The sequence below is a fragment of the Pleurodeles waltl genome, chromosome 3_1 (assembly GCF_031143425.1).
Source record: "Pleurodeles waltl isolate 20211129_DDA chromosome 3_1, aPleWal1.hap1.20221129, whole genome shotgun sequence".
NCBI classification, from domain to species: Eukaryota; Metazoa; Chordata; class Amphibia; order Caudata; family Salamandridae; genus Pleurodeles; species Pleurodeles waltl.
This window is the reverse complement of record NC_090440.1, coordinates 1983435273-1983453161: the sequence shown is the minus strand read 5'-3', so window position 1 is coordinate 1983453161 and position 17889 is coordinate 1983435273. Positions and strand designations below refer to the sequence as shown.

The following is a 17889-nucleotide window of genomic DNA, read 5'->3' as shown; positions in this document are numbered from 1 at the left end:
TATATATATATATTCAATAAAAAAACAAAGGGAAAAGTGATGGTTTGGTTAGGTATAGTAACAAAATCTTAGCTTATTTAAAAAAAAAACATTAAAGCGACCTCCTTATGGGTAGGTGTTAAAATAAGAATAAAACTAAAATTCACAAAAACAAAAAATCCTGAATTTAACCAGCTAACTGAGCCAACTATAACTTATGCCCTCGCTTTGCACTGCTTACGGCCTCACAAATTACATCACTCATGACATGATAAATGACATATAGATGGCATCACCCCTCCAAAGGCAGCCATCCTCCTGCTGTGCATGGTGCAATTGGGAGCTGGTATCTGGGCCAGGCCCTGTGCTCAAACTCCTGTTGGTGAGCAACCCCTGAGCCCGAACTCCTTTAGCCGTGGTCACCGGGGAGTTGGCCACAGTGCCTGGCCTCTGGTCAGGCCCTCGACCAACCTCACTATGGGCATCCAGCCCCCCCTCCACTGTGCACAGCCTGTGACTGAGCGCAGCAGAGGTTGACGGGGCCAGAATGGTGGCCAACCACAGCTGTGCAAGGCCTTTGACTGTGCTCAGCGGGGAGCTGACAGTGGTCCCTTGGTCCTACAGCCAACCCCACTGCAGGTAGCCAAACCCTTGTTGTGCACAGCACCCAACTCACATTGTTTATACTCTTTCTTTCTTTTTTTGTAGTGACTGTAGTACTCCTGCTGTACTGGTGCTCAAGCTTTGCTCTCAAGGTACTGCTGTACTGTGCTTGCTTTCCTGAGGAAGCCCTGCGGCCAGTCCCACCATGGTACCTCACAGAAGGGCTGCTCTGGGTCTCATTGGAGTATGACCCATGTGGGGATACCTCTGGCTCCACCGCCCCCCACCACCACCACAAAGCCGGGGTGTCATCCGCCTACCCTGCCTCCTTATGCCCTTTTATTTATTTACTTTTACATTTTCAGGACATGAGGACCAAGTCTCCAAGTCCTATAGTGGTGTCTGTAAGATTTTTCTCTGCTTTGTGGCCTGCCAATCAGATTGTTTGGTACCATAGGACCAGTCCTACAGTACCGAAAGGACCAATGGGAGAGAAAGTTCTCTCAATCAATCATTCACAACATGATAAAATTACATAAATAAAGACATTACTAATGACATCTCAAACCACCTCCCCCACAGACGATCTGTACCCCGCTGCACAGAACACTCAACTCACATTTTGTATTTTTTTTTTTTTTTTTTTGCAATGACTGTAGCACTCCTTTGGTAGTGGTGCTCAAGCCTTACCCCTACGAGGTACCATGCAAACTTCCCTGAAGAAGCTTGCATGGTACACTGGGGGGTGAAGCTGAGTGATGGCTACCAGGGTAAGTCCATGGTTCCGCACGGTAGGGCTAGATGGGTCATGCATTACAAGTGGTATGGAAAAAAATGTTTTACATTTTGTCTTTTGGGTAGTCCCTCTGGGTCTCCCCCCACATATGCCAGGTGGTGATGGTATGCCTAACTTTCTCCCTTGTGCCCCTTTTTTTTTTTTTTTTTTTTTTTTTACATTTTCAGGACACTGGGACCAACTTCCCAAGCTGTGTACTGGGAACCACTACATTTTTTGTGCGGGTTGCTGTCAGACAGATCGATCAGTACTGCAGGACCAGTACCTGTACCAGTCAAACAGTACCAAATTGGCTGATGGAAGAAAAAGCTCCCTCGGCCAACCAGAAGAGCCTATTTTTTTTTTTTATTACCATTTTCCAGGACTCCTGTGGAACTAACCATCCACATATATATAACTTTTTAAACTCTTCAATTTCAACACAAGCACCTCTTTAAAAATTAATTACTCAAAAACAGCTGAACGGATTTACAACAAATGACGAAAAGTGCACCTTGATTAAAATTCTATCTTTTTTCCAAATTTGATATAATTCCACTCAACCATTGTTTCTCCTTTGGAGTGCAAAATTTCTTATTTATGGGAATTAACATTGGAAATCAATGTTTTGGGAACCCTTGTTTTTTGTTTTTGGGTCCCAGCTTGAAGGATCGGCGCAATTGTTTTCAGGAAAGAACTGAGGAGGATGAATACATTTTTTGCTACCGTCTTCTGCAGACTCGTCAATCGCCAAATGTAATAGCAAAGCAAAAATGCTCTTTCTATGCAAACTCTGACCGAACTAGAACTACAAAGTTACACAGCTGCCATTTGCAGGCACCCGCACTGGTTTTAACTGTGGCCTAGTGTATGCATCCCCCACCCCACTTGAAAGTCATTTGTAGAGATGGCACCTTGCAGCGCTAGTGGAAATCTCGCTACTCACCTCCACTTGGAAAGATATAGCATTTATCAAAGTTAGAAAAAATACTTTGCAAAATAATCGTTAAAATATAGCAACAGAATACTTTTTTCACATTTGGCAAAAGCCCCAGTAAGGGGTCAGCAGACACATTGTAAGCCCACCTTATTAACTCAATCTTTTCACTCACCCAGTGCAGGTCTGCTGTGCCCCAGTACGTCCTTACCAGTACATGCAGTGACAATAAATAATGTTATCTTTATGTGTACATCTATGTGTGTGACTAATATCGAGTAAACCTGGCTACAGTGCAACTGAGTGCTGAACTGAGGGACTGATACAGGACGGGGAGAGGCACTTAGGGGAAAGGCGGAGAACTTAAGACACCTCATCGGCTTCAAGCAATTTTCTGGAAAGTCAAAATGGTCTAGTACCTATATGGATGTACTGACCCCACACAGCTACAGGACAGTCTACACAGTTCTAACAAGAAGGGTTTGGGGAGAACAGTCTCAGTTTTCAGCTCACATTCTTCTCTGTCCGATTTCCTAAAACAACAGACCAGGAAAACCAACATACCACTATTAGACTTTTTTTTACTTTCCTAACCAGTAGGTGAGCCAAGCGAAAAAGCAAGAGGGGTGAAAGCACAATTGAGATCCCTTGCCATGTTCACAACTACAGGTCAAGATCGCCAAAGGACATTTAACATAGCCTTCAATCACACGTGTGCCCCTCGGTGGAACAATGGCTGGACGAGTCCAAGAAGTTGCAGTCCTGTCCTCAGACCTCGCAAAACCTAAGCAACTTGAAACAGCACTTGAATTTTCACTGTCAAATTTCAAAGAGACCCTGACCCCTACCATTTGAAGCACCATCTGTACTCTGGTCTCTGCTCGCCATAGGTGAGAACAGTGCCACCTACTGGACAGCCGCAGAGTCCTAGGGTATTGTTAAAAAGTGTATGAAGGCAATTAGTTCTAGCGACTGACAGATGGTGGGGGGGGAAAGCCAAACAAGCGGAGTTTAAAAAAGAAATAAAAATGTATGGGACCATGAATGCACTTGGGAGGCAGCATGTTTAATTATTCACAGTGATCAAAATATATGCAAATCACCTTTCAACGGCTATTTTGGGGGGAAGTTAGTCTTTTATTAAGAAATAAGATATTTTTGAAAACTGTTTTGGTGTTGATTTGTTAGAACAAGAATAAAGTAATTTTGAAATTTAAATTGTGCTTTTTTTTGTTATGCTAACAATAAAGTTTAGATTAAATTGGGATACTAATTTTATTCTGATATCAGTTAAAATATGTAGCTTGTCAGCACGAAGATTAGCTTAGTGGGCACTCCTACTTTAATAAAAGTCTACAATGTTTAGTTGCCGAACATTGAGCAAGAAGACTTGGGGACTGCATGCCTTGAAAAGGCTGATGACATCTTGTTACATGGCACTGAACTGGTTTTAATTTCACTTAGTCAGGGGTGTCCAGAGTAGATGGAAGAGGTCAAGATCCATGTTGGAGTATCAGGGTGTTCATATTAATTTATTTTGCATAACGAAAATCTAAATGTAATTTATTTACGTATTCTGAGGTTATCCTGAAAATTTGGCATATACGTGCTCTCCTACACCCACGTTGGACATTTTGGGTTATTTCCCATTTAAGCAGAGGTTGCAACTGACCTATGTAGGAAAAATACCACTTTGCAGGGCAGCACAACTGCAGGCAGAGGGTTGAATGTCAGAAAATCAAGAACAAAATATCGCCTGGCATGCATTTCGTGTACTGTGTATTGTTTACACAAATATTGCTTAACTTTAGTGTAGATTTTTTCCTTAACTCCAATGGAGCAATATTTTGTAAACCACATTAAGGACATGATATTTTTATCAGAATATATTTAGGCCACAATATTCTGGTGCCGTACAAAGCAGAGTCTGGTGCCTTCCTTATGGTCTACTTCATATACCCAGAGACCACATTTAAGTAGTCATAACTGTGTGCCCATGGCTCAGTATTTGATTTGCATAAGGAAAATGAAACTTCCCTAGTTTGAGAATCAGTTTACCATGAGTTTCACCATGAACTCTGGCATGACAGTCAGGAGTAGGTTTAGAAAACAATATTGCAGCACAGCAACCAAAGTTGCTAGGCTGCATTGGGGTGCAACAGCATTACAGAGCCATGCCTACTAAGATAAGGCACTGCTGCTCTCTTCCCCAGTGGTGGGCCACAAACAGGCTGCGTGGTGCCAGGCACATACCTTTGCTTAATTGTGCAGAGGTGTGTGCGTAATGTCTAACATAGGTTTTCTACTGGAAGGGTATCTCCTTCCAGTAAAAAATCCTATGCTTAAACAAACTCGAGAACATTTCAAACATTGGATGTGTGCGGCGCAGTACAGCACACATGCAATGTGTGAAATGTTAGAAGAAATAAATACATTTCTTCTACCGAACGCCTGTCTCAATGAGTCGCTATTTGTATGCAAAGTCAGGTCTCACAATATTTCTAGATCTGGTTTTGCATCAAAAACCATAGGTGATAGCAAGGGAATGCCCAGGTACCACTCGTGTAACAACCTCTTTGATGCAAAGTAGTGCAAACCACTATTTGCTCTACATTAAGGCAAACCTTTCAAAACGAAAACAAGTTTTGTTCTGGAAAATACTATGTGTCACTTTTAAGTGGTGCAAAATCTTGTTAAATCTGCCTCCTAGTTTCTTAAAATGGGTTCTGAAACTTTCAGTACCGTGTGCCTTGTTCCTTCTACACAGTGAACCCCTGAATGCATAACTTACGCCCAGTGGAAATTTAACACTGTAGGAACAACAACAAGGTATAAAAGAAGCCATTCGTTAGATTGTCAGTGTCATTGGTTTCTGGTGAGTGGGAATCACCAAGCAAGTTAAAACTAGATGCAAAGAATTGTACCTAAGTGGCAGTGGTACAAAGGGACAGCTCACAACTAGTGGTCATAAACAGTGGTCGCAAATTGTGCGGCCTGTCTCTGGTTTTGCACCATGACTGATATACTAATAAATCAGGTTACCAAATCTCCAGTTGCAGGAGTCACAGAACAGCGTGAATAATTAATGCTAATTAGGCAGGTCACTATTTGTAACTCTGTGTAATTGGCTACAAACAGCCATGGTGGCCTGCAGGGAACATCAGACCAAGCTTATTTTTTTAATAAGGCAATCTATGTTCTTTAAAAGAACTGGTGCTGCTTCAAGAAATGTTCTGGTTTAGAAAGATATCGGGGAAGCAGGCAGTGGGATTTAGGAGATGGCAATCAGTAGCACAGGAGCCAGCCAATTCTTCACAAATATTTAGAAGTAAAACTTCAACACAGACGTTTGTTCTCGGCTATTTTAATGTTTTTACAAAGCTTAATAAAAAGATCGACCAAGTGCATGGCCCGTCATAGTTGTACTCACTTCCTAATTTTATCCAGCTACAGAAGAGTCCACTACAAAGGGTCCCAGTACCCCAGCTAGCCTTGAAATATTGATTCCATTACTGTCCTTCTTAAACCCGTGTTGTACCCAAAAATTCCCGTCTCCTACAATGAAAGGTGTTCCACGTTTTGCACTTCACACCTCAACCAACAACTACACTGCCTAATTCTCCTTTTGATGACTCCGAAAGATTTATGAAGGAAGCAGAGTAAATATTTTATAGAGCTGTGCTATGCTGTTAAAACCATAAATCCAATGGCGTGTCAGAGAACTGATCAGGGAGCGTGCTCCATCTCGCTGTCTGAAGACTGTGAGCTGAATACTGAATGTAGGCGCTGGAGTCTAGAGCACTATGAGAGCCTCAGTTGTTATCTGTCAAGGAGTACTCTAATGGGGCTACCGACCCTTACCTTTCTGTGGTCAATGTTTGGCATCTTTCCAGCCAAATGGATGGTGATGGAAAATTAGGGCAGGGGGATGAAGAAGAAACAAAACAGAAAAAAGAAAGTGTGAGATGAGTAACAACATAACAGAATGGCACAAAGTGATGACATTTAATGTGTACAGAGACATAAAGCATACTTTGTTTAGTACTTCGAGCACAAATGAAAATTCAACATATAATCAGTTTCTTGTCATAGTATCTCTGTCTTTTGCTTCTCAACTTCAGACCGAGGGGAGTCAGATTACTTGCATCAACTAGGTGTAGTATACTGAATATGTTTCTTCTTTGAGTACTTTAATTTCATACAATAAAGTTGTATAAAAACCTATAATTCAGAAGTAGCAGTCAAATATGGAAAATATTCCATAGGTCTTCGCCCATGGCGATATAAGACTATTTTACATAGTTACCTTCTACATAGGCTCTCCATCTATATACACATCTGTACACATATTTAGTATATAAGGAAATGAGCATAAGCATGTAATTACTATTCATTACCATTGTTGAATGAGGTGTGCAGGGATAATTTATGAAAGAAAGTTTTGAGTAGGTCATGATGCCCATTCCCTACTTCAACAACAGTGATATTTACCATATTACACCCTGCATGTGTGGTTAGTGTCATGACTTTTTTTCAAGTGTATTATTTTATGAAAAGGGTTTCGACCAAAACCTAGAAAAATTACTAGGAGAGTTGTTTGTATCTGTACTCTGATCATAGCATGGACTTTGACAATTGCATTCCAGTAATACTTGTATAACTATATATAAATGATTAAACACACACATATATACATATAAATAAGGAAATACCTTTATAACAGATTGATATTTAAAAAAACTAAAGAAGTCCCTTAAACACCACAGTTAAAGTGAAGTTATAGTTTTGAAATAACAAGTCATGGCCCTGAAATTAGTCAGTTATTGTTGCTACACAAACTGCAACTTGTGCCCCTATCATGCCCCAGACTCATGACCTCACAATATTTATAGCAGTAAATAAAAGGGTGTGGCAACACAAACGACTTTGTATCTATAGAGCTAATTTCAGAAATATTACTGGTAAATGAAATGTATTGTTGTCACTACTGAATCTGAACAACGTCTCTTCTCATGTCACATTATGTGTAATGTTATGAGTAGTATATTTGGTGGGTGAGTTATGTGTGATAAGATGCAGGGGATATATGATGTTGGTATCACAGTGGGCAAGGTTGGAGTAAAGGTTCAGTGAGAATTGAGTTTTTTTTTTTTTTTAAAAACCTCACTTCAACAGATAACATTTGTGCTTATTTTAACAAACACATGATTTCACTAAAAACACATTCAGAATAACATAAATAAACATTTTTCTTTTCTTTGCTACTCATCAACCAAGTTGAATATTCTGCTATTGCACTTACTCTTTTAATTAACATTCTTGTTTGCATAAAAACATAATTTTATGCAACCTGAAACAAACTAAGCATGCGATGTAAACAAATTATAAGCAACATGGATTGTTGCCAAAAAAGACATCTGAGGGTTATTGTGATGCTTACAAACTATTTGGCCTACTGGTTTACTGTGCCACAAGTACCCCTCAAATCTATTATTAAAATATAATTAATGGGTGTGCATAACCAATGTTGGGAACAATTCTAAACAATTGTCTTTTTCTTTGTGAAGATTTATGAGCGAGCTGGTGGTAACATTCCAAGATTGTATGTATGGTGTTGGCCCAAGGGCACATTTGTTGAATTCCCCAAGCTTTCGTACTGACCTACCAAAAAGGCATGCACAGCTGTTGATGAATGGGTTGTGTGAGTGCCTACTAGACAAGACATTATTCACTTTTGTGCTATAACTCGACCACTCTGCCTTCTTACAGTGGTGTTCCACAAAACAGTGTTACCAAAATATTGTGAGACACAAATATCATGTAAAAAATATTGTGTTGCCAAATAGATTGCGGTAGCAAAAACATAATTGAATAGAACAGTGTTTCCCAAACTGTTCAGCAGTGGTTCGTGAGCTGATTTTTGGTGGGTCGTGAAAGTCCATGCCATAAATAAAAATTTCTTTAAATTTTCTGTATTTCTCTGGTCTTTTCTACAGTGCTTCAAAGACGGAGGTAAAATGTCAGGCTGTCGTCTGCTGCTTTTTGTTTAATATGAGCACAGATGCTTACAAATGTTTCTCACTTTGCAGTCAGAGAAAAAAAGAACAGTGAATATATGACAATCTTGGTGGAGTGCAAGAGGTGTGAAAGGAAAGGCTGTAGGATGTCATTTTTTCATAACACAACAAAATGTAAATATCTGTGAATGAACTGTACACATCCAGCAGATAGGAAAGCAAAACCTAGGCAGATTGTTTTATAGTTCTGAAGTGTAATACAAAGATATTAAAAGTATCTGAATGAATTGAGACACTATAAATGGTGATGCACAAAAACATGTATGCAGTGAAAGCCAATGTCCACACAATATCATTTGTTTAGTGACCATATCAATGGAAGATGTGCTGTCTATAAATGACAATAAGCTACCACACAATGCTTTAATTACTTTAAAGAATTTTCCGTCTCATGTCCATTAAAGCTAAGTGGGTAGTAAAAGTTTGTCGTACAAAAGAGAGGGATGTGATTCTAAGGGATGTGTTAGCGCGCTATCCTGGCGCTTCGGAGGCGCCGGGATAACATATAGAAGGTAAGGATATTGTTTTAAGGTACTTTATATGTTCTCTTGATCATTTATCTGCTTTATCGTTGTTTAATTATTTTATTGTTTTGTATTAATTTTTGTTGTGTGCATACATTTTCTTCAGTACAATTAATGTTTTGAAAAAAAAGTTGAAGATTTTAAAAACATTTCTATAAATGCACTTATTGGCAGGTTGTAATTTTGTCAGGGTGGACTTTTTTTAACATTTAATTTTATATGTGTATGGATGTTTGTCTTTCTTTTGAATTTGTTAATTTGATTAATTATGCAAATTATTTTAATTGTACAATATCTAATAATTTTAATTAAGATAGTAATTGTAATTGTTAATGTATTTATTCTAATTAAATTTGTTAGTTAATTCATTGATTTAATTGTTTTTCTACTAATACATTGTATTTTATATTAAATTGCTGTGTATTGTAAACTTTTTTCAAATATTTTAATTTGTGGGTTTTGGATTAGTATGTTGTGAAGCATTTTGAACACTTAATTAGTAATGATTTTGAAAAATCTTGCAATGTTACAATTTATTTTTTTACATATTTGTAAAACTATATTTTATGTTAGGATTAAAAATATATATCACTGAAAAAAAAGGTTACAGGCACGTTATACTTAGGTTCTGAATTTCCTTGCACAAAAACATAGAAATCCAGCATTTATAGTTATGGTTAACTCAGGTAACTATAACTCGCGCCCAAAGGTAATTATAACTCGCACCCCCGCCATGCATAGTTTTCTCATCAAATCGCAAATATTCCAGTAATAATCTCAATAACGCCATAGAAGGTGTTATCAATGATGTAATATGTGGAGTAATTAGCTGGGCATAGCGAAGGCACAAGTTATAGTTACCTTAGGGCGCCAGTTATAGTTACTCAGGTCAACTATAATTTGAATTTTTATGGTTTTGTGTGAGGAAATACAGAACCCAACTATAGTGTTCCTGTAACCTTTGTTTTTTTTCAGTGAATTTCTGCGTTTTTCAGCATGCACAGATGTAACTATAACCAGCGCCATGCACAGCCTTTGGCCTTGCGTGGCAGGGGTGGACTCAGGGCTTAGCCTATGGCCAGGCCCGGCTGCCAACCCTTGTGCATGCACCCAAACCCAAATGCAATGGGTGTTTTTTTTTTCAATTTTTTCTCTGGATCCGTGGATCCACCAGTCGATCCGCAGATCCGTTTATCCACCCCTGGATCTGCGGATTACAAAAAAAAAAAAATTGGGCAAATTTTGCTCATGAGGGGTCCCTAAGGGACCCTCTATGTATTCTATGGGGTCAGGTTACCTGTATTCTGACCCATTATGTGTTTTTGCAGTCTTCTTTTCCCACCCCAAGCCGATGCGACAAACAAAATGGCAGCCACAACTTTTCTGTCACTGTGCAGCCAGCCAATGAGGGCCTTGCTTTTGCCCTGGGTCTGCGGATCTGGACCCAGATCCGCGTCCCTATATATCTATATTGTTTAAACTTTAATTTCTCAGAAACTACTGAAAGGATTTACGCCAAATCACAAAAAGTGTGCTTTCTGGACCAAAAGCTAGTTTTCTGCCAAATTTGGTGTAAAATTCATTTAGTGGTTCGGGCTGCAGTTGTGTTAAAATTTTGAAAAATCCCATTGACGTAGAATGAGGGAAAATTGTTTTGGGACCCCTCCCCGCTTCTCAGCCCTTGCTTAGCAGATCACCCCAAAACTTTCAAGACAGCAGCTAAACTGACCAAAGTATAGGTTTTTGTGAAGATTCATCAAACAGTGCCAAAGTTATTGGCAAAACAAAAAACACTCCATCCATGGGGAAAAAAAGTCCTAACTATAAATACCTAGTGGTGACCCCCACTAAGTTTTATAACCTTGTAATAATATAACAAGTAATGTTTTTTTTTTAAAAATCAATACTGAAATTCACTAATTATAGTTTACTGAGCTAACAACTTGTAACACCATGCACTGATTATGACATTACATATCACATCAATAAGGACATGTTCACTGACATCATTGATGACCCTGAGTCCAACCCACATGGATAGCCAGCACCCCATGGACCCCCACCAACATTTTTATAGTCCATTTTTTTTAATACAAACTCAGCAACTCAGAGTCACCACCTCCTATATTGGCTAGCACAACATTTCCCTCAACGTTGCAGCCAGCGAATCAGAGCGCTCCATCTAATGGCTCAAAGACCAGCCCTGCAGGACTGAAGTGGCCAACAGGAAAAAAAGTCCTCTCAACTAATCAGGTCTTTTTATTTAATTTTAGACCACAGGAGTCCTGTGAGAGTTCTACAGGACCAACCATCCAGATATCACTAACTTTTGAAGCTTAGTTTCTCCAGAATAGATTCAGACCAAATCACAAAAAGAACGGTTTCTGAGTAAAGATTTAGCTTCAGGCCAAAACTGGTGTTATTTTGTTTTCTTTTCTATCACTGTTTAAAATTCCTATGGGAGACTGCATGGGTGGAAATGCGTTTTAGGGCCCCACTTTTTCTTGGCCTCCTGAATTGATTGATCACCCCCACACTTTCCAGAAAGTTAGAACCATGTCTCCATTGAAAAAGTGTTTTTTGACTTGCCTATATCTTTGTCACCAATTGACAAATCTTCACAAAACTTTCCAAAAAAGTGTTCTCAAGAATATTGTTGATTATTTGAGAAGTTTTAGGGTCAGCCGTCAAACGGGGCCGAGAAATAGGGGGGGCAGTAAAAAACTAAAATGCATTTCCCATTACAATTCCCATAGTTAATTTGAACATTTGAACACAACTACAGCCCGAACTGCTGGACCGAATTACACCACATTTGGCAGAAAGGTAGCTTTTGGCCCAGAAAGAAGCCTTTTTGTTGTTTGGTGTGAATCCTTTCAGTAGTCTTTGAGATATTAAAAGAAAACTAAACATAGATATCTGAGAGAGAGAACAATTTGCAAATATACTTGCAATGTATTTGTGAACCCTTTGTAGGAAGCTGGCCTGGTGTGTGGTGAGCACCTATGGTGTTATCACCTTGTACCAGGTCCAGGTATCCCCTAATAGTGAGGTGTAGTCAGGGTCTAGAAAGCCAGGCTCTCTAGAAGTAGCTGTGGATGAGCAGCCAAGACTTATCTAGTAGACATGCAACACTTATGCAATACCATGGTAGTTACACTGCACTTACACACATGCAAGAACCACAGAGCATTACAAAAATAAAGGTACTTTATTATAGTAACACAAATACTAAAATACTGCATAGGCAATACTCTACTAGCAGGTTAGTAAGCACACTTATATACACCTTAGTAATCAGGAATGGGCATAGAAGGCAATAGAAAACAGTGAAATAACAGTAAACAATAGAGACCCTAGGAAGAGAGAAAATCACATACTAAAAAAATGGAATGTGACAGGCAGACCCCAACCAAGTAAGTGGAATCTGTAGAGGGGAGCTAGGGGAACTAGGGATCCCAAATCTTAAGTACCAGAGTGCCCCCAGCGACCAGGAGAGAAGAGGTAAGAACCTGGTTTTTCCCAAATCCACAGGTAAACTTTGCAAAAGGACTGTGCAAGACCCAAGCAAAACTGTAGGAAACAGAAGATGGATCCTGATAGAAGACCTGCAAATAAAGGGGACCAAGTCCAGTTCCAGTTGGAGTGTCCAGTTGGGAGAGGAGCCACTACCCACCCTTCAGGAGATGCAGGACCAGGTCGATGGTGAAGACCAGGAGTCGGCTATGAAGTACAGGAGCAGAGGAAGAGATCCACAAACGATGCATTATGTTGCACATTGGAAGAAGAGCCTGTCAGTGGTGTGGAAAACCCACCAACAAGCCTTGACAAAGTTACGAGTTGCAGAAGAAGAGTTGCAGAGCTGCTGGGGACTAAGAAGGTCTGAGGGGACTCAATGCAAGGAGGGCAGTCCCAGGCGATCCTCAGCAGTAAGAGCCAGAAGGGGTACTGTCCTGCAAGGAGAGGCAAAGACTCACTAACTCCCATGTTGGACAGCTGGTAGAGGGGGGGCACTCCCAAAACGTACATTTGCTTATCTGATAGCCAATCCTGCAGCCACAGACTTGCAAATCCCACCCATAACAGTAACACGATTCAGGCCCCAATAGAAGTCAATGAGGGAAATACATACTCACAATTTTTTTCTAGAACGCTCCAACTTTTCTCTTCTAAAATGTTGGCATGTATGGAGGGGCTGATTTTAGCCCCAGGGACCTCATTCCCTGGGGCCCAGCCATCTGTGCTGAGTGCCCCTCAGAGCACCGAGACTTTTATAATGTCAATAAAAATATCAATGAAACATTAGCAGTCAAATTATTGAAAAAATAAACTGTGTATGGTGGGGGAGTGAGTTATAGTTACCTTAGGCTGCGAGTTATAGTTACTTGAAATAACTAAATATAACTGTTGAATTTATCTGGTTCTGTGTGAGTAAATTCAGACCCAAATTATAAGGTCCCTTTAATCTTTGATATTTTAAGCAAATTTCTATGTTTTTTTAATTCTATTTCCTAACTATAACGTCCCTGAAACCTTTTTTTTTTCCAGTGGAAAAAAATGTATACACTTATGGATATATATATATATATATATATATATATATATATATATATATATATATATATGTATATATTCTCCACAAAAACCCAAGTTATAAGGGAGTTAGAGTTACCTCATGGCATGAGTTATAGTTACTTGAAATACCTAACTGTAACTGTTGAATTTCTATGGTTTTGTATGAGTAAATTCAGATCCTAACGATAACATCCCTGTAGCCTTTGTTTTTTTCAGTAAATTTCTATTTTTTTTTGTTTTTAATTCTATTTCCTAACTATAACGTCCCTGTAACCTTTGGCTTTTTAAGTGAATTTCTTTTTTTTTTTTGTTTTTTTTTTTTTAACATGAAGTAATTTTAATTACTATACATTAATCCAACCACCGTGCACGGCCAACCCCTTAACTGCCTAACCCCACGGCCCCACTCCCTGGGCCAACTTCAGCTCCGGGGACCCCATCCCCTGGGGCCCATCCATAAATACAATGAGGAGAGGGGCCGATTGGCCCCCCTGAGCCGAATTTGGCCCGAGGACCCACACCGAGGGACCCAGCCTTAACTGAGTAGAGGAAGGGAGTTGTGAATCCCCCTCTCCAGGCTGATCTTGGCCCATGGCACCCCATCCCCCGGGGCCCAGCCTTCATTAAATAAAGGAAAAGCATACATGCCAACCCTCCCAATTCAGGCGGAAAACTACCGATTTCAAGGCAAGTCTCCTGCCTCCAGATTCCAGCTGTAAAAACCGGATTCCTCTGTCTGTTCCAGCTGACATTGCCTGGTCTTGTGTAATCCGGAATATGCACTGCCAGTGACCTGCTCCTGCAGAACAGTGCACAGTACTTGCATCACGCTCTCTCTGCCTGCCATAGAGCTTTCTCAATGCTCCTGACAGATACGGAAAAAAACGTACATTTGCTTATCTGATAGCCAATCCTGCAGCCACAGACTTGCAAATCCCATCCATAACAGTAACACAATTCAGGCCCCAATAGAAGTCAATGAGGGAAATACATACTCACAATTTTTATTTTTTTTAGAAATCTCCAACTTTTCTCTTCTAAAATGTTGGCATGTATGGAGGGGCTGATTTTAGCCCCAGGGACCTCATTCCCTGGGGCCCAGCCATCTGTGCTGAGTGCCCCCCCAGAGCACCCAGTTTGCAATGGGACTATGGGGTGAGCCTCAAGGCCCCTGCGGTCCCAGCTAGGTCCCCGCCTCCTGAGGGAGTGGCATTGCTTTTGCACACAGGGAGCTGCTAAACATGCAGCTCGCTGTCTGCAAAAGCAATCTTTTCATCTCTTTCTCTGCCTGCATCTCTCTGGGCAGGGAAAGAGATGAAACCTTTGCTTCCAGCGGGCAAGAGCAATTTGACAGCTCCTGCCAACTGGAAGCAGAGTGTTAACAGTCAATCGGATCTCAGCACGAGATCTGGAGGGTTTGCGGAGCCCTCGTGCCCCTATATATACAAATTTAAATTTTCTTTATTATCTCAAAAACTGCTAAATGGATTTACACCAAGTAACAAAAAATGTGCTTTCTGGACCAAGAGCTGCCTTTCTGCCAAATTTGGTGTAATTCCGTCCAGCGGTTCGGGCTGTATTCCTGTTCAAAAACCCTACAGAAATTAACATGGGGGAAACATGTTTTTGGACCCCCCCCTGTTTCTCAGCCCCTGCTTGACAGATCACCCTGAAATATTTGATACCGCAGCTGAAGTGAGCATCAAATTGTTTGGGAAAGTTTTGTGAGGATTCATCAACCGGCACCAAAAATATAGGCAAGTAAATAAAATAAACACTTTTTCTATGGAAACTAGGTCCTAACTATAACTACCTAGTGGCCCGCCACTAGGTAATATCATATATATATATATATACAAATTCAGGGAGGGAGCGTAAAATCAAGTTTCTGAATTTTAAACCCAATTGTTGTTGGAGTGGGAATAGTAAATCTGAATCCTCCAAAGTCCAATACTTTGGAGTGGAAATGGTAAATTTAATGCTTAGGGTTGCAATTCTTTTATGTGAAGGTTTTGTTTTTCTTTCATTTTTTTAAAAACAAATGTGATTAATTTCTAAAAGTTATTTTAATTTAGTATTAATTATGTTTTAGGTAATATTTTTAATAAATTATTTTAGTTTTAATAGGTTTATTGTAAATAGACGTTTAATATTTGATATAGTGTTTTTAATTGTTAATAGTAGCAGTATTTTTTCAGTTTAAAGTACACATTTTTCGTTAATGCTTGCAAGTTATACTTTTCTGTAGTTTTTTATGTAATCTTTTTTAAAGTAAACATTGTTTGAAGTTCTTAAATTGTATAATATATTTTTGCAATCGATAATTTCTCCTTTACATATAAATAAAGGAAGATAATATTTTTGTTCATTATATTGTTTTGCGATTTATTAGGATTTCAATACTTTTGCCTCCGCAACACAACACTCACAGCATTACTTTGAGCTTCATTCCTAAATCTCACCACCTCTTCCTCCTTACTGCACTGAATTATAGTTAGACCCTTTTGTCTGGAGATCCAGCGGGATTGGTCTTAAAGCTTGGTCAAACCTCTCTCTTTCTGCTGTCATTTACTTTGCTGCTCGGTGCTCGGAAAAGCACTGCACGCTATCCATTAGTGCATTAATATTATATATATATATATATATATATATATATATATATATATATATATTATTTATTTATTTGAATATATTTCCTCAAATGTGAGGAAGTGCCAGGACACCTTCGTGATGCTGTAATTTCATTTATTCAGAAATGACCTCCAACGCGTTTCAAGGCTACGGCTGAAACACGTTGAAATAAATGAAATTACAGCATCACGAAGGTGTCCTGGCACTTCCTTACATTTGAGGAAATATATTTAAATAGTTGGGGCTGCCGGAACCCGGCTAGGACCGCAGCGCTTCGACTTCCGCATTGTATTTATATATATATATATATATATATATATATATATATATATATATATATATTTCCTAATTTCCTCTCACTCACTGCTGATGTGTAAACTTTACACACCAGCCACACAGATATGGAATACGCTACACCACAAAATGAGCCGTCCATCAACACTGTATCACCGGGATAGTGTAATAGATCTTCAAAGGATGAAGGCTGAGTGGTCTTTTTGGAGATATGAACCGGTAACCTTCAGATATTAGCAACTGATGTTCATTTCGCTGGGCTTGCATTTTAAGTGAAGAGCTGTAGTAATGAATAGAAGAGCGCATTTACAAGTCTATTGTATACATAATACTACATAAGGAGCAGGAGGCTCGCTCTGCTGAAGAGATAACATAATATTGATGTGCTGCACAATGGGTACATTTGTTACAGGGACCTGTCAGCTCTGAGGTAATTCTTGGCCATAGAGGAGATGAATGCAGCTGGGGAGACTGCACCTCAGATGCAACAGAATGGACACATGCACACAGACATAAGATTAGGAAAGGGTTTAAATGAGCTGGTCAGGCCCTTGGTGGGCACAGATCTCATGGCTGCTGCATGAACCATCTGAGCTATCTCACCAGCTTAGGTAGCTGTACACGCTGCTGTCCACATCTACATGTGCAGAAGGTGGCAGGTTAACTCTGTGGAAGGCAGATATCTCGAAAAAGGAATATATTGATGTCTTCCTGTTATCCCGAGTTAAAAGCCAGATCGAAAGGATGCAGGTGCAGAGTGTAGGGCTGGGTAGGCAGCGCTGGTGCAGAGTGTAGGCATGTGTAAACAGTGTTGGTGCCGAGTGCAGGTGCGGAGTGTAGGAATGTGTAAACAGAGTGGAAGTGCGGAGTGGAGGGATGTGTAGACAGTGCTGGTGCGGAGTGTAGGGCTGGGTAGGCAGCGCTGGTGCAGAGTGTAGGCATGTGTAAATAGTGCTGGTTCCGAGTGCATGTGCGGAGCGTAAGGATGTGTACAAAGAGTGCAGGTGCGGAGTATAGGGATGTGTAAACAGAGTGCAAGTACGGAGTGGAGGGATGTGTAAGCAGCTCTGGTAAGGTGTAAGTATGTGTGCACTGAGTCCGGGTTCAAGTGCAGGGATGTGTAAACAGAGTGCAGATGTGAAATGTAGCAATGTGTAAACAAAGCACAGGTATGGAGTGTAGCAATGTGTAAACAGAGTGCTGGAGCGTGGTGTAGGGATGTGTAAACAGAGTGCTGGTGCGTGGTGTAGGGATGTGTAAACAGAGTGCAGGTGCGGAGTGGAGGGATGTGTAAGAGTGCAAGCGCGAAGAGTAGAGATGTGTAAGCAGCTCTGGTACGGTATAATGATGTGTGCACTGAGTCCGTGTTCAAGTGCAGGGATGTGTAAACAGAGTGCAGATGTGAAATGTAGCAATGTGTAAACAAAGCACAGGTATGGAGTGTAGCAATGTGTAAACAGAGTGCTGGAGCGTGGTGTAGGGATGTGTAAACAG

General features: G+C 40.1%; 1 protein-coding gene across 2 annotated transcripts in view; it reads right to left on the bottom strand.

Annotated features, from left to right (window-relative positions):
- The window catches only part of DOC2B (double C2 domain beta), a 1627913-nt gene that overhangs the window by 1240728 nt on the left and 369296 nt on the right, over nt 1–17889 (bottom strand). Inside the window, exon 3 of one of the 2 annotated variants that reach the window (XM_069226394.1) lies at nt 6156–6179. The exons of the other annotated variant lie outside the window; for it this stretch is intronic. Coding sequence (XP_069082495.1) covers nt 6156–6179 — 24 coding nt within the window. The remainder of the gene's footprint in view (nt 1–6155; nt 6180–17889) is intronic. 2 annotated transcript variants of the gene reach the window in all.